Source organism: Lipomyces arxii (genome assembly GCF_038497795.1).
Source record: "Lipomyces arxii strain Phaff 12-163 unplaced genomic scaffold V1512scaffold_8, whole genome shotgun sequence".
NCBI lineage: Eukaryota > Fungi > Ascomycota > Lipomycetes > Lipomycetales > Lipomycetaceae > Lipomyces > Lipomyces arxii.
This window is the reverse complement of record NW_027117707.1, coordinates 272,043-294,600: the sequence shown is the minus strand read 5'-3', so window position 1 is coordinate 294,600 and position 22,558 is coordinate 272,043. Positions and strand designations below refer to the sequence as shown.

The following is a 22,558-nucleotide window of genomic DNA, read 5'->3' as shown; positions in this document are numbered from 1 at the left end:
TTACATATTTACAGTGCTTGATACGGAATCGCATCCGCAATTTCCGCCATCATGCGAATCAGGACCTCAACATCAGCGTTCCTGTTAATTGCAGACACGGGCAACGTTCTCCATCCTCGACTGATCGTAAATTCCGCCAGCGCCCTGTACCGATTCTCTGTCTGCGGCAAATCAGCCTTGGTAGCAACTACCAGCACCCGTTTGCCAAACATCCGTTGAGACCCAAGCTCGTTCATTAACGTTTTGAGATCTGCGACCGGATCCTCCCCGTCAAGTCCGATGACAAACACAAGTCCGCCTGCACGTTCAATATGGCGCAAAAAGTCAGTCCCAAGACCACGGTTCATTCCAGCTCCGGCAATGATTCCTGGAATGTCAGCAACAGTGAACGTGCGGTCTGAGGACGCAACGTCAAGCGAGATGGTGCCAACAGTCGGAGTCATGGTAGTGAACGCCCAGTGTCCAACTCGTGGCCGGGCATTAGAAATCGCTCTTAAAAGCGTACTCTTACCTGCATTTGGTAGCCCGACCAAACCAAGATCAGCGAGAAGCTTGAGCTCAACTCGGAACACGCCTGTCAGTCCTGCGCGGCCAACAGTTGCAAATCGCGGGTTTCGAACATCAGCAGTGTGGAAATGCCTGTTTCCTAGTCCGCCTCTACCACCTTTTAAAAGTAAAATAGGAGGTCCAGGACGTGTCAGGTCGATCCCGTCTGGCGGAAAACTGTCTTGAATTCTTTCGGTTCGGTCTTGAGCTTTGTCATCTAAACTCTTTCGTTTCTTCAAATCTAGAAAAAAATCGCGCTCCATGTTATACTCTCTAAACCCAGACATATGAACCCATCCTTCACCAAACGGTGCATTGTCCCGTTCAAGCTCACACCCAGGCGCAAGAGTGATGTTTGTACCGACCGGAACCTTGATTATTACGTCCATTCCGTTTCTGCCGTTCATCTGGTCTTTCTGTCCCGCCCTGCCAGACTCCGCAATAATCCGTTTTCGAAGCTTGTGTAAAGACGTTTCTCCTTCAACTGCCTGCACGTAAATATTACCACCATCTCCGCCGTCGCCTCCATCAGGCGGACCTTTTGCATGTCCTGCATCTCTAAAGAACGAGACACTTCCGTTTCCTCCGTCCCCAGATGTCAATTTCACGACCATTAAATCCGTAAAATTTGAGTCTGCTTTTTTTCTATGTTTGTAAGGTGTCTGATTTCGGGGTATCGTGTCGAGCACGATATTATGACTGTACAGTTCTTCATCGCTAATGTACCGTATTTGATGCAAGTGGGTCCGTAAAACTTGCCGAAAAAGACATACCGTCGGTCTACACTGTTTAAACATTATATTTCCCGGTAGGCTTTGCTGCTTTGTATGTTTTGCAGTCGCAATCAAGATTTTATTTGGGATGAAAAGGACTGTGAATTGGAAGTTTTAAAACAAAGTTTGCAGATATCTCGACCCCTGGTCACGAACTTCATGACAGCCATCGCACTCACGACATGGTACACCAGTTGAAATGGCGGTTTCTGGGTATTGCAATTCCGGTCACTTTGATTGCTGGGATTGGATACGGGTCTGATATCTTCATATTCCAGCAGCATCTACCCCACAACCTGCTGATCCGGCATAGGGTCTACGTGCACTTGATCTGGATTACGTACGCTTTGGCCGTATTCGCACCCGTTGGATCTCCACCCAGACCGTTTTCTCCCGATCCTCAGCTTGCAAAGATCTGCACTTATTGTCGCAAATGCCAGGCAATCAAACCGCCACGGGCGCATCACTGCCGAGTATGCAACACTTGCGTACTGCGAATGGACCATCATTGTCCTTGGACAAACAACTGTGTTGGTCATAGAAACTTGTTGCATTTTGTAAGATTTTTGTTTAGTGTTGTCGTCGGCACGTCGTCTGTGCTTTACCATTTATGTGAGCGAATCGGAGCGCTTTGGAAATTACGGAATCAATACATATCTGATGACGAAACCAACATGTCTGAGCTTGTGGCTCTCGTCGTCTTGACCCCAGCTGCATTGCTGGTCATTTTTACGGTTGGGCTATTGTTTATTCGAACAGTATGGAATCTGGCGGAGAATGTAACTTTAATTGAAACGTGGGAACGGGAACGGGTTGAAGGACAGATCAGACGGAAACGGTTGCCTAAAGTCGAGTTTCCGTATGACTTGGGCTCAATGTTCGACAACATGTTCGCTGCTCTTGGTCCGATGTGGAGATGGCCGCTGTTGTGGACGGAACCTCCTACAGACGGCATGCATTTTGAAATGAATGAGGAAGGAGACAGCGGGACTATCTGGCCACCGGCGGATCCAGACGAGATTTCGCCATACTTATATAATGATCGTCCACTACCTCCAACAAATTTAAACCGATCAGTCCGATTTCCGACGCCATTTCTCAACGAACGTGCGCCAAGTTTGTCCAACTACGAGGCAGATACAGATAGTGAGCCAGATGAAGGACAAAACGAGGAAGAATATTGGCGTCGAGACAAATGGCAGTCGTGGGAAGGAGAACGATTAGAAGACTTTGGTGTCGATGTGGAGGCGGATGCTGGCGTTATGAATGACGACGTACAGAGTCAAGATGGAGATGATGAGAATATGCCATTAGGAGTCGTGAAGCGGAAACTTGTAAACAGACTGAATGTGAGTGACTGATGTCATGGATTCAATTGTATATATTTCACTTCATTTTATTTTATTATTTTATCTTATTTTATTTTATTTTATTATTTTATAATTTTTTGGCCGAGATGATCCCGAGTTGAGCCACATCCCGTCCAGTTATTATACCATCCACAAGTGGCAGTACTAGTGGCACATAGGCAGATTATGATTGGCTAGAATTAGACAAAGTGTGGCTGTGCGTGTCCCCGGGCCGGAGACAATTTCTGTTCTTTAAAAGGACCGCTTCGGGTTCGTTCAGCTCCGAGTGCAGAAAATACTTGACCCGCCTTGTTTTTTTATTTCCTCAATTCAAATACAATTCTGCTAAATAAAAATGGTTGCAATTGCTCGTTCTTTGTTTGCCAGTGCACAGCGTCGTGCTTTCTCTTCTTCATCTGCAACTGTATGTCGTTTTTATGTGTATAGAAAAAGAGCACCACATGATGATCTTCTATATTTGTAAACGCAATTGATCTAACTATCATTAAAGGCTTACAAGGTTGCCGTTCTTGGTGCTGCTGGTACGTTTTATATGAATCAATTGATTTGGTATGTGTCTAATGCACTAAGGTGGTATTGGACAGCCTCTGTCGCTCTTGTTAAAGCTTAACGACAAGGTCACTGACCTCGCTCTTTACGATCTCCGTGGAGCTCCTGGTGTTGCTGCCGATGTGTCTCACGTTCCTACAAACTCGACCGTCGCTGGTTATCTTCCCGATAACGATGGTCTTAAGACTGCTTTGACTGGAACTGATGTCATCCTGATCCCCGCCGGTATTCCCCGTAAGCCCGGTATGACTCGTGACGATCTGTTCAACACCAACGCCTCAATTGTTCGGGACTTGGCCAAGGCTGCTGCCGAATACGCCCCCAAGGCGTTCGTTTTGGTCATTGCCAACCCTGTCAACTCGACCGTCCCGATCGTGTCCGAGGTCTTCAAGTCCAAGGGTGTTTACGACCCTAAGCGCCTGTTCGGTGTCACCACCCTCGACGTTCTTCGTTCGTCCCGGTTCATCTCCCAAATTGTCGGAACCGACCCCAAGGCCGAACCTGTCCCTGTCGTCGGTGGTCACTCCGGTGTCACCATTGTGCCCTTGTTGTCGCAGTCAAACCACCCCGAACTCGAGGGTGAGACCCGTGACGCCCTCGTCCACAGAATCCAGTTCGGCGGTGACGAAGTCGTCAAGGCCAAGGACGGTGCCGGCTCTGCCACCCTTTCCATGGCTCAGGCCGCTGCTAGATTTGCCGACTCGCTCCTGACTTCGCTCTCTGGTACCCCAGTGACCGAGCCCACTTTCGTTGACTCGCCTTTGTTTAAGGACGAGGGTATTGAGTTTTTCGCCTCGAAGGTCACTCTCGGACCTTCCGGAGCTGAGACTATCCACCCCTTGGGTGAAATTTCTGAGTACGAAGCTACTCTCGTCGAGGCCGCCAAGGTCGACTTGAAGAAGAACATTGCCAAGGGCATTAAGTTCGTTGCAGAGAACCCTTAAATTATGTGACCACGTTTAAGTTGTATGACGATTGACTTAAGATAATATACACTATATATGATACTGTTGTACTATGAACTGTAATTTACTTTTCCCAACTCTTGCGCAGCTTTTCTGCATGATGTTTAGCCGACATTGCAATACAGAGTGGACCATCAATCGGTTTCAGTACCATGATGGACTCTAAATAGTCTTTTCCCATATCAGATCCTTTCAAAAACTTGTCCACGCCACCGTGCTCACGCACAACGTCAGCACACATAGCAAGCGCGGCGATTCCAAGATATGCGTGCATTAAATCCGGCATCGCGCCAGGCGCTTTCGCGAACCCTCCAATCATGCTGTTCTGAGTCTGCGTTAGCAAGAAGATGACATTGCCAAGCACGTCTGTCAGTCCGAGCGAGCCGGTGATTGAGTCTGCACTCCGACTCGGAATCATTTCGAGTGACGCGCCGGTCCAAAAAGAGTAGCAGGTGTCTGCTGGTTTGTTCACACGGCCGTTGAAGCCTGCTGGGTCACCGTGTTTACCAAAGTAGATAGCTGGAGGCGTTGGCAACTGAACTTCGTCTTCTTCGTCAGATTCAGATTCAGAGTCATTTGGTGCTGGTGGAGAGTATACTTGATGCATCAAAAGCCAGTCCAGAAGCATTTCTACGGAATCGCTACTTAGCGCATTCTGCAGTCCATTTGGCTCGAGAAGATTCAAAGTGCCGACCGCACAGTACGTCAAACCGGCATGACCTTCGGTGCCTGAACCCATTCCAATCCCTCCATCATACGATATACAAGACCGAATATATTCTTTAGCGGTATCGATATTAATGTCAGGCGCCAGGCCTTGCTTTGACAAAATATCACCACCAATGATCCACCGGGCCGCGTTTGAACAATATCCAAACCGTAAATCCCGCTCGCCAAATAAATGCGTCAGTCCATCAAAATTAAATTTTGATTCAAGTACTCCAGTAGCAAAACTGCCGTCTTGTCGCTGGCATTTGCTTAACCACTTCATCATTCCAGGCCGGTCCAATCGAGAAAGATCGTCACGCAGAATGAGCAGTATCCCGAGAGCAAAGTACGTGCCAGCTGTATGTCCAACGTCATAATTCCATGGATCAGGGTTCGTGTCGCTTTTCACAGTCGAAACAGACACAGCCGATGCAGGTGCACATCGAAATGCGTCTTTGGTCGGTACAAGATTCGCGTCGTAAACCCAGTCAATCCATTGTTTAACCTCCTCTTTCTTAATTAAAGTATCTATTCCGTTGTCATCGTTGGGTAGACAGTTAATTAAGTCTAGAGCAGAAATACTAAAGAATGCAAGTGCCAGTCTCGATGTATCTGTCGGCGTATATTGATACGGCAGCAACCGCAACGAGTTTTGGAAATACTTTGCGTGGCGGTTCACGACAAACATAATTGATAGACCTCAATCTTCATGAGACAAAGCACCAGCCTTTTATTTCGTTTGTGTTTAAGGGGTATTCGAGATACAATTGGTGATTGACAGATGCGACAATGTTAAGCAAAACGGGAACAATATCAAAATCTTTAAATCTTGTTATGTAATAAACTAGAATTATTATGTAATATAATTTAAAGACCAAAAAAATATAAATTTAACATTTCCATAAACGGAATACATTTACCCTACTTTTGTTCCGAACAAATTTGAGGGGTTGATAAACCCTAAATGAGTTAATTAAGCGATCAGTAACCCGATAGTTTTAAGGTCAACAAGCCCTGAATGTCTATTAAGCCGCTCGACTTGAAAATCATCGACATCAGTCGCTCTCTCTTATGATTTTTAACTATGAGAGACGATCACGTTATACTCCACAGCCCCCCGGTTTTAACGACAAAGCCAGGATAAATTCCTTAATTTATTTATTTGTTGTACTTTTGTTGCTTTTTTACTCAAATGTTTAACTAGCAATTAAAAAAGGGCTGAATTTGGTATAACAACACACAAAACTGTAGCCATGACGACACAATCTTGACCCCTGAATATTGAATGTGCTCCTCCATATATATCTCCACTGGCCTCGCCACTTCTCCTTTTATACACTTTCATCATTAATAATAAATCACATCAATCATGGCTTATAATATACACAATATAAATAAGGAAGACGATAGATACAGCTCAGCATCACCTGTACCGCCAATTTTAGAACGGCAAAGGTCAAACAGCAAGCATTTTCTGTCGCCAATTCAACCATCTCAGAATCCATCTCCAGGTTATTCCTCAGCTGAAGTTGAAGAACTGTCCGACGATACACCTGAAGATCCTGTCAACCCTCAATATGTACCGTCTTACAGACCATCAACTTTGATTTCACCATTATCGTCCAGTAGCACACATGGGACTCATGGCATTGAGCATCGTCCTTCTATAGTGGAGCGCCATGATCCGTTTGAAGCCGAACCCAGATCGGCACCAGCTCATGCTATGGTTCAAGATACAAAATGGAAATTATACGATCCTCAGCCTTTTTTGTCACACTTAGTACATCATGATACTCATCGGCCTGCTGAACCGGAAGCGGAACCGGTTTCGCCAGAGTCAGAGCGCAGGCCCTCAGCGAGAGACAGCCATCATCATCACAAACATCACCACGAAAAGCGCTTTAATACTGTTCAGTTACAACAGCCGCCGTATAATAGATCTCATTACACATTTTCTGCTGGAGCTAGCAACACCCGAGAGTTATTGTCTCGTCGCAACACTTCTACGTCGTCGGTTTCGTCGATCGCTCCGGATGAGATGCCTGCGCATGAGCCAGAATCGATGCTCGAAGCGGGAGATGAAGAAGATACTGAGAGCTCATCCGACGAAAGTCCAAAGCCAACACTTATCCGCAGATCGTCTACAAATTATCAGACAGAACTTAGTCATCGCCGTCAACAACAGGAAGCCTCAAAGCCGACCGGTCCGCCAACAGTGATAGCGAAACTGGAGACTAAGCTGGCAAGACTTACGACTGGTAGTCATATACCGTCAAAAACATCTGATTATCAAAGCTTTGAACCCTCACACTACAGCATTGGGTCTAGAACACATTCGTTTTATCGGCCAGCATCTACGAATTCTAAAAATGGCTCGGTTTCAGACGACGAAGGTCCTGCTTACGAAAATCATCCAAGCTTGATATCTGCGACTCAACAGGGACCACTGCATGATTTACATGAGTCTCCTAAAATACAGATACCAGCTAAGATTGAAGAGGACTTGTTACGAAGGCTGAGCGCAGACAGCGACACAGTTGCATTGGACACTGCAGTTGAACATTTCCAGGAACCGCAGTCTCCAATTTCCGCAAAGTCAGCGCATGAAGCATATTCGCCTACGTTCCTTTACCAGTCTCGGACAAGCAGTTTCTCATATGACGATTACAAAAAACATTATCACGGGATGCTCATGACTCCCGAGGAGGAAAAAAAGCCAGGGTTTTCTTGCACAGAGTAATCATGTGAATAGACAGACAAATTAATAGTCTTACTTTTTCTTTGAGTATATTAATGCCATCGTTTCGAAGGTATGCGAAAGTCGCGTGCTTCGGTCGGATTGGCCCAGCATGTCGAGCTTTTTAACCAAGAAATACGACATGGTAAATCAGCGCCACATGAAGTGCGGCGTCTGAGCAAGTCTAAAGTGTCTAGGTACCTACGTCATAATTTAGCGTCTACGTAACGAGATGAATATCGAACTATTTACAATCAAAAAATGATAGTGCTCGTGAGTAACGTAGCAATTAAAACTTTTCTGGCCAAACCTGCTTCACCAACGTCTTCTTGTTGACTACATTGATTAGCACGTGCACACGAACAGCAAAAATGTAGACTTTTACCTTTGCCCATTTGGTTGCGAGGAATCTGCTCAATAACTTTGAGCTCCTTTGGAATTTTATATCCCGTCAATCTGAGCTTCAGCTGGGCTTTGAAATCATCAAACTTGATCGGTTCAACGCCAGACTCCATAACGACAACGACAGCAACAGACTGTCCCCACTCGATACTTGGCAAGCCGACGACAGCACACTCGGCAATTCCCTTGAGCGACAAAATCTCGCGCTCAATCTCAAGCGCGGACAGCTTCTCACCGCCAGACTTGATGATGTCCATTGACTCGCGGCCCTTGATCCAGAACCGGCCAAAGCTGTCGACACCAGCGATATCGCCGGTCCGAAACCACTTGCGGCCGTCGACATCGGTCACAAACGATGAAGCAGTAGCCTCTTCTTTCCGCCAGTACTCCTTGAAAATGGTTGGGCCAGATAACTCAATTTCGCCCAATACTTGCTCATCACCAACTGGCGGCTTGGATGTAAGCCACTTTTCGCTTTCCCATCCGACAGATTGATACAGGACTTCAAGCGTGTCCTTGTCCACCAATCTAGCATACACACCAGGCAGCGGCTTGCCAACACTGCCGCTCGTACGGTCTGATTCCTTCAGAGGTTGGCTCAGCGCCATACCGACCTCGGTCATTCCGTAACGCTCCAGCAATGGGGGCTTGCCGCCGGACAGCTGGTCCCATCCGTCCCGGAGAGGGTCAGGCAATGCAGCCGAACCGCACATGGCAAGGTGCAAGTTCTTTTGGATTGCGGCTGTAGTCTCGGCTTGGTTTTCTGGTGTGAATGAGCGGAACAAAGTTGATAGTCTAGCGTACACGGTTGGGACAGCAGTGTAGACTGTCACGGCCGGAACAGTTTCGTCTGCGTGTGCAAGGAGACTGAGAACTGGTCCAGCGGCAAACGGGAACTGAAACAAAACGGTTGCTCCGACAAACAAAGGAACCATTAAACCATTAAGAATGCCGTGAATGTGGTGAAGAGGTAAAGTATGCAATAAAGTGTCTGAGGGTTTAATTTCCCATGCCTTGACGAGCGACAGGGCTTGTGCCTGAATTGTAGAGTTCGGAATCACAACACCTTTAGGGTTGCCAGATGTACCTGAGGTGTAGAGAATAATTCCTGACGTGTCCACAATCGGCGACGCATCGCTTTCCAAAGTGACCTCAGCAGCAGGAGGTAATTCGACATCTTCGTAAATCACAAACTCACGTTCGTTCACGAGCGGTTCAAGTTTCTCCTTGAACCGCATTGTGGTCACTATTGCGCAACAGTCCGCATCATTGAGCTGATATGTTATCTCCGGTGCCGTATGCGACGGACACAGAGGGACCGTAATTGTGTCGGGCAGAGAAGTGGCCGCAAGCAGACAGACCAAGAACTCGAAACTGTTCTCGCCCATGATTGCAATTCGCTTGCCCGAGATCGACTGACCACCAAGCTCGGCCAGGACCGACCGCCAGCGTGCGACGCTGGTCAGCAGTGAACCATAAGTAAAGCTCTTGCGTGATTTGTTGTGGATAATTGCTGTCTGGGAAGCCGGGTGGGTTGCAATTGCAGACAGAATCGGTAGGTTCGGAAGTGTTGCCATTGTGCGGATTAATCGCCTTAGTAAGCGAGGTTTTCGGAAGGGAGCGGAGTGAGATGAGAGGAAGAGGACAATGCGGGGTGAATAAATCATCGCAAGTTTACTGTTTTTTCCTGTAGTGTATTATAATTGGCGGTGTGGCTTTTGCTCGAGGAGACCTTATCGCACTGCATCAAACTCAATTGCCTTGAGAGGGTTGGGGTTATAGAACTGCCCGTACTTGATATTATGCTGTAACTTCATTTATTTAGTATTTAATGTTGTCGTAAACACTATCTGGATATCTCTGCCAGTTCTTACTCTTGTCAAGAGCGTTGTGTCCTCCAAATACTTCGACAACGTTGCGAATAATGGATTTTTCGTGACCGGCAGAATAATCACCACTAGATTCCCACCACATTGCACCTCCGAGTCCATGTTCCTTGATATACTTTGCTTTCATTCTCGCAGACGTGACATTGTCATACGTGACCAGAGTATGCTTATTGCTGTCATATGAATACGCCGCGATCGCGTCCTCATCTACATACTCGACCGCGCCTGGCTGCGGCAGCGCCTTATAGTCAAACACGCCGGCTTCCCATGATCCGGTCGTTCCTATTCCTTGAAATGCACGGTTCAGACCAGCGGTGTTTGCAAACTCGCGCCCGTACAGTGGCATCCCGAGCACAAGTTTGCTCGCAGGCACGCCGGCATGCATGTACGCTTTGACGGCAGCGTCGGCGCTAAACTGGCCGGTGTAAATGTTGGCTTGGTGGCCGGCCACGGTCGACCAAGATGCTCCACTGAAATCGTAGGCCATCAGGTTCCAGAAATCTAAGTAGTGGTCCATGTCTTTGATCAGCATTTTGCTGTAATTTTCAGGCCCGCATGGAGCCGCGATGGTGAGCTCAAAATGTGGTTTTTCGGGAAACTGTTTGGCGTAAACATCCATCGCAGCATGGGTTTCTCGTAGTAGTGCTACATAATCCTGAGCCTGGTTTGCATCTGCGGGATATTCCCAATCAATATCTAATCCATCCAGTCCAAGATCTCTCATCAGTTCTACTGCCGATTGTGCAAAATTTCCACGCTTGACTGAAGTACTTGCCACAGGTGCAAATTTTGGAGAATACGTATATCCTCCTATTGAAAGTAGAACCTTGAGATATGGATTTTTTTTCTTTAGCAAGAATAGCTGTTTCAAGTTCCCATACAAGTTGTTTCCAGAATCATTCCACGAGTCTCCGGTAAAATGCTGATCAGTGTCAGACCACTTGTCAGTCAGAACAACTCGTCCGTCGCTAATATCAATATCTGCAAACGCGTACAAGACGTGTGTCAACTGATCTGCCGGCAAATCTGGCACGAAATGCTTGCGGCCGTAGATCGCCCAGCTAATTGTCAGTCGGAGCTATAAGTAAACCAATATTCAAAGCTTACTTTGTGTAGTACACGACTGATTTCATAATGTGTTTGGTGTTATCGCTGAGAATGCGTAGTAGAACGGGAAAATCGGTACTCTTCTATAATGATGCGAAATGCGGCTGATATATGTGCGTACGGTCATCATCTGGCCCACGTACTCACATGAAGCATGCAAGCTCGCAATTCTATATTTAGAGTTATTCCAAGATGCGATCAAGTACGCGTACTAGGACAAGTCTATTTTTACTGTCTTATTCACAGACGTATAATCCCGAATCATCATTACAAACAATTGCAAAACCATCAATATTTAAGTTTCTGACTAGTGCCTCAAAGACACAGAACTTTTTAATCGTTTCTCATAACTTCTGACCCAAGTTCTAGCAGCTGCTTTGTCAATTTCGTCATTAGTGTCCTTGCTATTGGTGTACGTATTAGTCTTACTAAATACGTCACACCCCTTAATTCAAAAATGTCGTCTTTGATGTTTTACTAAATAACACCCCAATTTTTCAAAATTCAATTTCCAGAAAATCCCACGATTAGCCAAATCGTGTTATGTTTCCGCATAAATCAGTTTCAACAACGTTCGTCGACTTTTATCAGATCAAAACAATTCTACACATACTACCTGCATTATTAAGAGTTTAAGTATGAAGTCTCATAGTTACTTTTAAACTACGTTAGAAACAGCGTATTAGTCGTAGTCCACAATGGTTATTTTTGCATGATTTAGCAGCTGAAGTAACTTTTGTGAAAGTTCACTTAGTTAGAATTGTGATTCGACACTTTGTGTTGCTGTTTGGTCTCATATATTGAGTTAGTGTATAGTCTCGTTAACATAGTTGTGTTGGCCCAAGGCAAATTCCGGGATTGAACTCAGCTTGATACATAAAAATATGTCCCATCTAACGATCTCTGGAGTAATTTTACACAGCCTTATAAACAGTGACTTCGTGTAAACTCAAAAACTATAGCGCACTAGTGAGTTACAATAACGGAGCTTTTCATTTGTAAAACTCTTAAGTTGCAAATCGTGCAGCTAATTGATCTATGTCTGCGTATAGTAGTAACATAATTCTAAATGGCCTTTTACTTTGTTCTTACACAATTTTCGCCGTAGTTCTGTACCAGTAGTAAGTTTTATTAATTTTATCGTAGTTAAAGCACGCTCTAGTCATCACCGGCTGTGGCTGTTGTACATTTGTCTGTGATTTGTAGAAGACTGCATATAACAAAACTGCCCCTGAAAGTTTACACGTGCGTACGCCGTACGCACGTACTCACAAAGAGAGGCAAACAGCAGACTTATGTCGACATTTGTGAATAAAGTTTTGTAGCTATACTGATGCCATACAATAATGCTACTGTTGCATAGCTGTTCCAGCAAATTGGTTAAGTACATTTTATTATGTGTACAATTTGTGACAACAAATTGTAAAACCTATTTTGCTGTCGGACGTCACACACACTGCCAGATAACTCACTAAATTGACCAAACATAAATTGCGCCATTTACTCTGTTTTTCTTAGCAAACCTAACATCATCTTTTATAAACTTTTAGCCAGTTTCTGGTACGCTCCGAGAGTATTAATTTTCTCATCTTAATTCTAGTGTTTAAATTATTAGTCACAACTTTGCGAACTTGGTCTTCCGTAAATTTTGACAACTACTAGTGTTTTATACATACTATCAAAATAAGTTTAGTTTTAAGTCGCTCTAAGTATTCAGAGCCAACTAGAATTGCAACAAAGTTGCAAACTATGGATTTCTGACTCTGTGACGAGGTAGTCAAAGTCAGATTCTCAAATTCCTGTGCCTTCCGTATCATCTTACTCATGTCATACGCATCTAACATAACTCGAGCAATGGGCAGCAGTCAGTGCGTCTATCCAAGCCATCGGAATTCAAGCTTTGCAACAGAACATCAAGCAAATCGAAAACTTTACGTACGATGCCTAACCGTTGCTTTGACGTACAGAACTGACCAGGAGCATATATAGAAAGCAAGACCCAAATCGAAAAGTTATCGATTTGTGTTTATAAACCTGTTTGTCGATCGTAGACTAGTGCACTTGTCATAGACGGCAGCAGCATCACCGGGAAGTCGGACAACATCACTTCGCCAGTATAGTGATCAAGCCCAGCATACGCGCATAAGAAATGAGTCAAAATGTGTATCAGTGGAATGTCACAGAAAGCCTCGGCACTCTCAAATTAATCATCTTTGTAGATCAACCAAAGCAGTGACGATGATAGTGAAATTTGTCATAATGCGAAGCAGAGGCAGATCACAATGATTTTATGTTCACAAAAAAAACTAGCAAACAGAATAGACATGCAGCAAAAGACGGAACCGAGTAGAAGTAACAATCAGAAGAAGTCGCATTTCTACGTCCCAGACTGCCGAAGCGCCATTGCTCCAAACGCCAAACAAGTTTATCGCCAGATCAAACTTGGCGATAAACCTGTAAACTTGAGCTGCTACAAAGCTTAGCCACATTTGATAATTTTATTAATACCATCACTTAAGGCAATAAAACATGGAGTGATCAAACAAAATCAGTATAAAGTTGTTGAAACGCAATACCAGCTTTTAGTGACACGCAAGATTTCGATACATAGCGGTAAGGAGTATAATGCGATTAAGTTCCCTACAACAGATCTTGCTGCCGTAACCTGACGCCATCAAACCAGGTGTTGTGGGGTATTTGTATTGCGTGAACTGTGAGCGAAAACTGTAAAATCCAAAATCTTGGTTTACAGACCTTTGTGTAACAACAATTACCATCACTGTCCGCGGCAAACTGACATAATGCCATTTTTACGAAAAGTAGGTCAATTGACGATTAGCATTGGACAACGACAATGTCGACGGTACAACTCAACAAAAAAATATGCCGACATTGCCAAAGACGTGTATGACGTCGTGATCGTTGGCGGTGGTGTTTCGGGCTTGACCCTTGCTGCAGCGCTGAGTATGCCAGTCTGGGAAATTAAAGATTAAAAGCTAATGAATAACTAGAGCCAATGAATTTGAAGGTAGCCCTGGTGGAAGGTATGTCGTTAGCTTCGACAGGATCATGGGATCCGTCGTTTGACGTTTATTCAAATCGGGTGTCGAGTATCACACCCGCATCGAAGAAATACCTTGAACAGATTGGAGTTTGGAATCACATAGACGAGATGCGAGTAGAGGAATATGAAGACATGCGGGTGTGGGATGGTGTGTCTGGCGCGAGAATTCATTTCGATGCATTCGATCTCAGTTCGGACGGGACGGGCGGTGCGATGGCGTACATGGTTGAAAACTTGAATCTACAGCATGCGCTACTACAACACTTGTCGGAACCAGCAGACGTTCCTGTGACTATTCTTGACAATACCAAAGTCAGCGAGATCAAGACCGGTGAAGAGCTGGACGACGTTGATTTGTCAAAGTGGCCGACCCTGACGCTTACTAGTGGTGATAGTTTGACAGCTCGGCTTTTGGTCGGCGCGGATGGTGTGAACTCACCAGTGCGTGCGTACGCAGGAATTGATTCAACAGGTTGGGATTACAATCAGCACGGTGTTGTTGCGTCGTTGAAGCTTGAATGGGATGACCGGCAACGAATAGCATGGCAGCGGTTTTTGCCGACTGGACCTATTGCGTTGCTACCTTTGCCGGATGGTAATGCCAGTCTTGTGTGGTCTACGACACCGGAACATGCGGCCCATCTGAAATCACTCACACCTAAAGCTGTCTGCACTTTGGTCAACGCTGCGTTTAGACTTGGTATGGTCGATCTGAAGTATTTGATGAGACTTACAGATGAAGACGAGATTAAGAGGGAGTTTGAGTGGCGTGACGAATTGCTACCTGTTGAAGCTGAAGGTAGCGCGTTTCCAGTTCGGATCGTTGAGCTTGCAGAGAAAAGTCTTGCCAGCTTCCCGCTTCGAATGCGACATTGCGACACCTACGTCGGTCCGCGGATAGCACTAGTTGGAGATGCGGCGCACACGACACATCCACTGGCCGGACAGGGACTGAATCTTGGACAGGGAGACGTTGCATGCCTTGCCCGTGTCTTGGAACAGGCGATTGCGGGTGGAGCAGACATTGGAGAAGAATTCGTACTACAGAAATACTGGGCTGAGCGATACCCAGTCAATCACGTCATGCTGGGTGTAATTGATAAAATACAGAAGATTTACTGCACCGACTGTACACCGGTTGTCAAGTTGAGAAGTTTTGGTCTTGAAATTGTGCAGAATCTTGATGTAGTCAAGCGTATGATTATGAAGCAAGCCACAGGTATATAGAATAGGTGTTTGATACTCTAAAACAATGAAAAAAAGAAAAATACAGAACAGAAACAGTACAGTGGTATGAATCAAGACGATGAACTCGAGGATAGAGCCGCCTCCAGAATCGCTGGATTTCGCGGTCTCAAAAATATCTTGTAGCGCTGAGGCGTACTGACCAGACTGGAAGGGTCGGAAATTCCAGTCAGAGGATTGGTGTCGAATTTGTCGTCGTACTTGTCTGACTTGATTTCAAATGCTGAAATCAGTCGCATGAACAGTAAGTACAATTCTCTGTTCCCTAGTAAATAACCGGCGCACATACGCGATCCTTGACCGTATGTAAAAATAGCCGTGCCACGAGAATCGATAAAACGCTCAGGACGAAATACTTCGGGATCATCCCAGACTTCAGGATCCGTATTGCATGCCCACGCGTTCAGAAAGAGAACGGTCCCCTTTGGGATTCGCTTATTTTCATAGTAGAAATCTTCAGACGACACACGAGGAAGAGCGAGTCTAAGCGGCGTGTACAATCTAAGCAACTCACGGACCAAAGCCAAGACATAGACGCACTTTTGGTCGTCATTCGGATCGCACAGCACATCTCTTGCTTGAAACATTGCGCGAATTGCTCTATACGCATTTTTCTGAATATCGGGACGACTTGCCAAAAGCGGCAGAGCCCATGAGACCAGGGTAGTAATAGTGTCCAATCCGCCAGCGACCATTGACAATGAGATGGACTTTAGCTCAATCGGGGTCAACTGCGTGTCTGGATCAAGTAGTACGTTGGCTTGGATACAGGGCTTGAAGTCGTTATTTGCCATTCTGTGTTCAAGATCTTCATTCAACTTGTTGATGTAGACGTCTCGACGGGCTCGCATATCTCGTGCGACAGCAGAATGGTGGTTGAACGGGTTCAGCCGTAGAATAGGGATGTAGTCTTGCCAATTGCCCGTCGTGCTTCTAAATTTAGAGATATATTCTTCGACTTCGGTGATCTCGGCGAAAAGTGGATCCAATACGCTGTCGATACGGGTACCCCAATTTAAAGTCAAACTCAGGTTCAGAGACAGTCTCTGAATCAAGGGCAACGGATCTATCGGTACTCGTCCCTTAGACCCGAACTCGAATGCGTCTTTGACAAACTCTTTAATTTCAAGGTCAACAATCGGCATATAACTCTGGACAGCTGGACGATTCAAAGCAGACGCTGCGGCTTTGCGTCGGTGCTTTAAGGATTCACTATAAGGTGAGGTGCCTATTGTGAATCCCGCAGTCGCAGACACGACACTATGGAACGTGTAGAACATCGGCCTAGAATTTGTAGCGTGGGAATTTGCAACGAATATCTGGTGAGCAGCCGAAGCAGAATTGACCACTAAAACAGGGATGTTTCCTAATTGAACTTGGAACACAGGACCATATTGCTTAGACCACTGACGGTATTTTTCCGAAGCATTTCGTCTAGTCTGCAAAATGTTACCAACCACCGGGTATCCTATAGGACCTGGAAACCCGGGGATTCGCGATGCAGCCCGAACGTACTCATTTGCTAACAGATAAAGTATTAATGGAATTAACAGACAGAACAAAACAGTCAGAGCTGGATGATTCCAGGCATAAGTATGCACGGTTGACAGAAGAGAAAAAATAAAAGACATTTCATCTGTACCTCTTTTTAAGCAAATTACAAAACTAAAGCAGTACCAAATGTGTAAATCTGGTTTAGATCAGTCCGAATTGAAACTAAGAGGACACTAAACCCTTAATACGTTGGCGGCAATTCATCAAACACGGTACTATTGGGATGGTTTGATGAACAAGGTAGCATTACTCTTGGACGCTGTGTCGACTCTGGTGTAAAAAGATATAAGACCTGTCTTATATTTGCTTAACTGGTATAGTTTTAGCTCCATGAAATAATGTCCGAGATTTGAATCTTATCAGACTTATACACTGCAAGCCGTAACTCTGCTAGTGCAATATTAGGACTAGGGTTTATTACGCCACGCTGTCTACAGGAGTTGTGTCGGACATATATGACGTTCTGTATTTGGAATTATCATAGTTATGGTATATAAGACAAACTGTATGTAGTAATATGCTGTGTATCATTGCACGTGACAGGTCCTTATGGACAAATACTCAGGGGTAGTACAATCGCAAAATTTCCGAATTGAGCTTCAGGCTGGTGATCATCTCAAATTAGGCATCTCATTGAGAACGTCTTGTTTAGAATGAATTTTTTTTTTTTCATATAATACGGGCATTTATTTGATATGAACAATCAATCGAAAGTAAACAACAAAGAAAGCTAGAGAGAGAGACTATTTGCAGTGATTCAATTCAGGGACTGAACCCAGTTCTACTGATAGCGCTTTTGACATGGAAATTGGATTAAATACTAGCAAACTCATAATTTTCTATCACGTATATTTTATTTGCTTTATCACATACAAAAATGTATTGTTGTAATGTCGAGTTTTAAAAGACACTGTTCTTGTAATGGGCAATTGTCTAATTCAGTAATCACATGAATTTTAATCTGGGCTTCATTGGATTTGTTTTCCAATTGATAGAATCCTGAAATACTTAAAACAATAAATACTTAAAATAACGAAATAATTCAATTAAAGCAGTTTTATTTCATTAAATAAAATAAATATCCCCTACAATGTAATAGGGTTATTTGAATTGAAACTGTCCCTGACCCAGCTTAAAATAAGCTTTTTATATCATCTTACATCTGAGACGCGTCTGATCCATTTCCGGAGCGTGAAACTTAAAAAACACTGCTCCTCCTCCCAAAGATTCTCCGAGTTGAACTTCTTTTTTTTGTTCCTCTTCCTTTGCCTTGTACAGTTCGAATCTGTCTGAACGTTTTTATTTATAGATTACACTATGCAAAAACAAATCTCCGAATTTATGGAGAAAAGTGTTGATCAGCTTATAAAACTGGAAACACCATTAGCTCACGCGTTCTCACTTAGGAGAGGGGTCATTCTTTTGACTTCACTATGCATGCTCACTCTGGCTTTAGTGAGCTTGAATTATTCAAACATACTAGATTCAGACGGGTTTCCATTTTTAAAAATATCAATCGGATTTGCAGATCATGACTCTGAACCGCAATCAACTTCGACTCAAGTCATTCCACCTGAAAATCTGACTGCTCAGCAAATTCAGCTTACTGTAATTCAACAGTACGAATACAGTAAACATTTAGCAAAATTACAATATCCAATTGAAGAATTTGCGGTGTGTACGGATCCAATGCATACAAACGAGTCGGCCACAGTGCTCGTCTCTCAAAATGGTCCTGAAGGCACACTGGCGCGGGTCGATTTTGGCTGGTACGGGTTTGATACTCCAGACAGATTTAACCCCAGTATCTTGCCTTACCCTAAAGGATCGGAGAACCCTTATTTCACTATTGCGCGTCAAAGTGTAAAATCTGAGAGCGCTGAACAGTATAATGAGCTAGTTTTCTGTGACATGGACTGGGGTCTATCTCGTGGCATTCAGCGAAGAATTCTGACTTGCAAAACTGATATTGTTGTGTTAAATAATTTACCAGAGTGGAGATCCCCCAATGGCTCATGCATATGGAGGAAAGATTTACATGGAAAAAATGGCTATACTGATCCGCGATTGTTCTTCTCCCCAATTGGTGAGCCGTTAATGGTTGTCGGCAACAATGGTAAGACCAATTGCCTTAGCCAGTATGTTATCGATTTGCGGGCTCTCATACCTGATATGGCGTTCAAGCTTAACATCAGTGATCTGCCGATTCGGTACAAAGAGATGACAGAGTTGCCACGGGCTGAATTGGCTGAAGTCGAGAAGAACTGGTTTTTACTGTATGACGATGAAAACGAAGGCTACGTTCAGCACGAAATGCTAAATCGTTCCATCACAGCACTGGATGTGTTGGACGTGACAGATGACGAAGATGAACTTGACGCTATGAATATTGTTGCCGGAACTCAAGCACCTCAATGCATATCGTCTTTGGTCAAGCATTTTGACGATGAGCCTAGTGATCAAGTCAACAGCGCCATTCATCAAGGCACGAATTCGCTGCGCGTGACCTTATGCGAATATCCGTGTATTCCAACAATCCATAACACCGTGCTGATTGAAATGTTTAACGTCAAGTATCACAGCTTTATGGAAATTTTTTATCGGCGGTATATTGTAGTCATGAACGTGACTGCGCCTTTTGAAGTCATCGGAAGGACAAATAACTTAATTTACGCGGGCTCGGACGAGAAAATGCTTATTTTCACTACAAGTATGGTTTGGGATCATGATCATTTTGGACATCATCCGGTTTGGGATGAAGCTAAATTTGGAGGGCGCGTGATTTGGGACGCGATGGAAGATGAGGAAGCAGAAGAAATTGAAAACAAATTGGCACAAGAAAGTTTGGAAAAAGGAAAGACGGCAGATGGTACGCCAAAGAGCACGAGCAAGTCGAAACGAGACGAGATAGATGACTCGAGCGAGGCAGAGGAGGAGCAGGAAGCGGCTAGGAAAGCCAATATTGCGGCTGAATCTGCGTCAAAATCAAATCTGGACGAGACTACCGATTCAAGACCTGTTGATGGAGATACAACTACTCAGATTGAACAGACAAGTCCTGAAATTTCAAGACCAAAAATAGAGATCGAATCAGATTTTGATTTTGGGTTAGAGCCTCCAGAGCCTCCAAAGCCGCCTACTTCTCCAACATCGAGTGATGCGACTTCAGTCAGTAACACTAATGCTGAAGAAAAGATGATAAACTCAATAGAAGAAGCAGAACATTTTTATCCTACATTGAAGGAAGTGCCGTTGACAGTTAATGGCACGAAGTATCACAATCCTTTGGTGAATGATTACCATGGTTGGATTGATGATACTATAATGTTGAGTATTGGCATAAATGATCGAGAGTCAGGCGTTGTGCATGTAAAGGCTAGTAATTTATTGGATTGTCTTGTTGTATGTTCTTGATTAGTTTTTGATTAATTTTGGGTTTTTCTAACGGTTTGAAATGTATTTTAATTTTGGAGTAAAATAGTTACATTTGGTGGCAAGATCCAATTAAGTAAGCAGTAGTATGATGAGCTGTATCAGAGCTGGATGATCACGCTGCAGGGTGCTGCACCGACCGTTTATACGACATGTTCGTATTCGAAACACTACCCGGAAGAATTCATGTGATGTCCAACTGGGGAAGAGAAATAGGAGTTAATATGAGCTTAGCGAACATTGACAAAACGCTAAATTAGTTGGTGATACGGCACTTGCCCACCTTGGGCAAGGTCTTCTTTACTATGTAAATGATGCCCTGCAACGTACAAGTGGATTTTCGGTAAATGAGATATGATGATGTTCTACAATTTAAATTAGCATTCAGTTTACTTGCAGATCGTAACTGACCTTAGCAAACGAAGCACAAACGGTCATTAGCTGAGATTTTGATGTGATTGTAGAATGTCGAGTACCGTTATTTTGCGACGTATTTCTCGACATGGCACTGATTTCACCTTTTGTTTTTCTCTTGCTGCTTCTTCCCCTATATTCCATCGGTGCAGCACTTTGTTCATCTTTTTATCTATAGGGGAGATCAGTTAAAGAGTTTATTTGCCATATCAAAGGTAGTCGAAGTTCAATCATGCAATTCCGTCAGTTTTACTTGCGTACAGGCTACGGGATTCGAGCGGCCGCTGCTATTGGCTTGGTGATCATTGGACTTTTATGTGCAGTTCTATTGACGTTACAAACAAAAGATGGAGAGAGCATTATACAAGAAGAACAAGAAGAACAAGAAGAAGAAGAAAAACCAGTTATAATTAAACATCCCGTCTACAAAGTTCACCAGCATAATCCAAATCGGGTACTACATAGAGAGCAGTGCTTAAATCCTTATAACCAGCAAGGCATGCTATATATTCCAGAGGACGATGTCTATACAACAGCATGGGTTCCATTTTACTCTGGACTTTTAGACGAAAGATATTCACGACTTACACTACCGAAGAACATCCCAGCGGATCCGCTTATATACAACTTCAGAGCGTTCCCGACAAATCCGCCTCCGGTCCCAATGTTAAAGACGTCCCCAGTCCCTTGGTTTAGCATGTTAATGGAATACAATGATTTGGCAAGGACCAGTGACAGACTATATTCAACTGACATCCAGAGACGGCTGGCGGAGTTGAAAACTGATCTTGCATGGCTTGTAGACCGGCGGGTTCTTATCGTCAGTGACACGGTTGATAGAAATATTCTTTCAGACCTTTGCAACTATTTTAGTCAGGAAATGATGATTGACACTAGTATTCCAGAATACGCAGTCATGTCGTGTCATTTGCCGGACTGGAACTTCACAGTATCAAATTGGTACATGAGTACAATTTCCACCTCCCGTCCCAAATTTTGGTGGATTCCCAAGATTACCGAAGTACCGTTTCAGTCTCGAATGACGAAGTATTTCATGCAAAATCAAGATATAATTGGAACTAAAGGCAAGCCGGACTTGGTGATTATGCAGTCTTCGCTTATGGATCACGAGTACTTTGCCAGAGCGAGAAAGGAATACTACATTGCCAATAAAATTGAGTATACGCGCGTACTCAACTGGCGCGAGTTGATATACTACATGCAGCGGTTAAGGTCTGTGATTGGCCTTCTTCGGTCGACATTTGGTGGTGATATGCCAATGGTTTGGCGGGCAACCACACTTGAACGCCGAACAGGCACAAACGGAGCTGTATACAACCTAGACCGGGCAGCACGATTTGTGTGTAGTGAGATGGATGTGGAAGTTATGGAGTATGGTAGTCTGATTGGTCCACTTTTTGACGAGTACCTGAATACTCTCAATCTGAAAAAGGGCCCACTGACGGTGCTGTACGCGAACATGATGCTGTACTACTTATTCCGTACACAGGGCGGTATAGAGGTCAAGGGTCAGTTCACACTCCCACCGGAAGAAGATGTTTCACTCGGAACTGCATGGAAATACTGTCATGAAACATTTATGAGCGATTCTGCGTGAAAAGGATTAGTTATTTGTATGAAAGCATAGCATATTTTCAAACTCAGGGGGGCATGTAGCATTAAAGTTTATATATTTGACAGAAGTTAGTCAAAACGCGTACGTTCGTGTCGAATCACGTGACAGTGCTGCGTCGATGCGACTTCTGCATAAGTGAGCAGCGCTTGCAACGCCTCTTTGTCGAG

General features: G+C 44.4%; 11 protein-coding genes across 11 annotated transcripts; 6 read left to right on the top strand and 5 right to left on the bottom strand.

Moving 5' to 3' along the window:
• Positions 1 to 8: 8 nt before the first annotated feature.
• Positions 9 to 1,343, bottom strand: V1512DRAFT_253393 (GTP1/OBG domain-containing protein; the record flags this gene model as incomplete). The annotated part of the gene is made up of 1 exon (XM_066914744.1): positions 9 to 1,343. One exon carries the CDS (start codon positions 1,341 to 1,343, stop codon positions 9 to 11), a length of 1,335 nt encoding a protein of 444 aa, XP_066771412.1.
• Positions 1,344 to 1,473: 130 nt separating this feature from the next.
• On the top strand, positions 1,474 to 2,762 carry V1512DRAFT_283977 (DHHC palmitoyltransferase-domain-containing protein). The gene has a single exon (XM_066918014.1). The coding sequence runs from the start codon at positions 1,502 to 1,504 to the stop codon at positions 2,678 to 2,680; it is 1,179 nt and encodes a 392-aa protein (XP_066771411.1). The 5' UTR covers positions 1,474 to 1,501; the 3' UTR covers positions 2,681 to 2,762.
• Positions 2,763 to 3,023: 261 nt separating this feature from the next.
• On the top strand, positions 3,024 to 4,225 carry V1512DRAFT_283967 (lactate/malate dehydrogenase; the record flags this gene model as incomplete). The annotated part of the gene is made up of 3 exons (XM_066918013.1): positions 3,024 to 3,092; positions 3,180 to 3,210; positions 3,260 to 4,225. 3 exons carry the CDS (start codon positions 3,024 to 3,026, stop codon positions 4,180 to 4,182), a joined length of 1,023 nt encoding a protein of 340 aa, XP_066771410.1. The 3' UTR covers positions 4,183 to 4,225.
• On the bottom strand, positions 4,197 to 5,691 carry V1512DRAFT_263195 (terpenoid cyclases/protein prenyltransferase alpha-alpha toroid). The gene has a single exon (XM_066916442.1). It carries the CDS (start codon positions 5,597 to 5,599, stop codon positions 4,268 to 4,270), a length of 1,332 nt encoding a protein of 443 aa, XP_066771409.1. The 5' UTR covers positions 5,600 to 5,691; the 3' UTR covers positions 4,197 to 4,267.
• Positions 5,692 to 6,003: 312 nt separating this feature from the next.
• On the top strand, positions 6,004 to 8,151 carry V1512DRAFT_263194 (uncharacterized protein). The gene has a single exon (XM_066916441.1). The coding sequence runs from the start codon at positions 6,281 to 6,283 to the stop codon at positions 7,649 to 7,651; it is 1,371 nt and encodes a 456-aa protein (XP_066771408.1). The 5' UTR covers positions 6,004 to 6,280; the 3' UTR covers positions 7,652 to 8,151.
• On the bottom strand, positions 7,938 to 9,627 carry V1512DRAFT_247894 (uncharacterized protein; the record flags this gene model as incomplete). The annotated part of the gene is made up of 2 exons (XM_066914508.1): positions 7,938 to 7,984; positions 8,034 to 9,627. The coding sequence occupies 2 exons, from the start codon at positions 9,625 to 9,627 to the stop codon at positions 7,938 to 7,940; spliced, it is 1,641 nt and encodes a 546-aa protein (XP_066771407.1).
• Positions 9,628 to 9,850: 223 nt separating this feature from the next.
• Positions 9,851 to 11,313, bottom strand: V1512DRAFT_263190 (glycoside hydrolase superfamily). The gene is made up of 2 exons (XM_066916440.1): positions 11,047 to 11,313; positions 9,851 to 11,000 (listed from the first exon to the last, which is right to left on the bottom strand). The coding sequence occupies exons 1-2, from the start codon at positions 11,070 to 11,072 to the stop codon at positions 9,872 to 9,874; spliced, it is 1,155 nt and encodes a 384-aa protein (XP_066771406.1). The 5' UTR covers positions 11,073 to 11,313; the 3' UTR covers positions 9,851 to 9,871.
• A 2,534-nt stretch (positions 11,314 to 13,847) lies between these two features.
• Positions 13,848 to 15,337, top strand: V1512DRAFT_247892 (uncharacterized protein; the record flags this gene model as incomplete). Its single annotated transcript, XM_066914507.1, has 2 exons — positions 13,848 to 14,010; positions 14,058 to 15,337. 2 exons carry the CDS (start codon positions 13,848 to 13,850, stop codon positions 15,335 to 15,337), a joined length of 1,443 nt encoding a protein of 480 aa, XP_066771405.1.
• Positions 15,281 to 17,303, bottom strand: V1512DRAFT_263185 (cytochrome P450). Its single transcript, XM_066916439.1, has one exon. It carries the CDS (start codon positions 16,984 to 16,986, stop codon positions 15,409 to 15,411), a length of 1,578 nt encoding a protein of 525 aa, XP_066771404.1. The 5' UTR covers positions 16,987 to 17,303; the 3' UTR covers positions 15,281 to 15,408.
• A 1,043-nt stretch (positions 17,304 to 18,346) lies between these two features.
• On the top strand, positions 18,347 to 20,323 carry V1512DRAFT_207935 (uncharacterized protein; the record flags this gene model as incomplete). Its single annotated transcript, XM_066913422.1, has 2 exons — positions 18,347 to 19,800; positions 20,065 to 20,323. 2 exons carry the CDS (start codon positions 18,347 to 18,349, stop codon positions 20,321 to 20,323), a joined length of 1,713 nt encoding a protein of 570 aa, XP_066771403.1.
• Positions 20,324 to 20,655: 332 nt separating this feature from the next.
• Positions 20,656 to 22,508, top strand: V1512DRAFT_163953 (uncharacterized protein). The gene has a single exon (XM_066913079.1). It carries the CDS (start codon positions 20,988 to 20,990, stop codon positions 22,371 to 22,373), a length of 1,386 nt encoding a protein of 461 aa, XP_066771402.1. The 5' UTR covers positions 20,656 to 20,987; the 3' UTR covers positions 22,374 to 22,508.
• Positions 22,509 to 22,558: the final 50 nt, after the last annotated feature.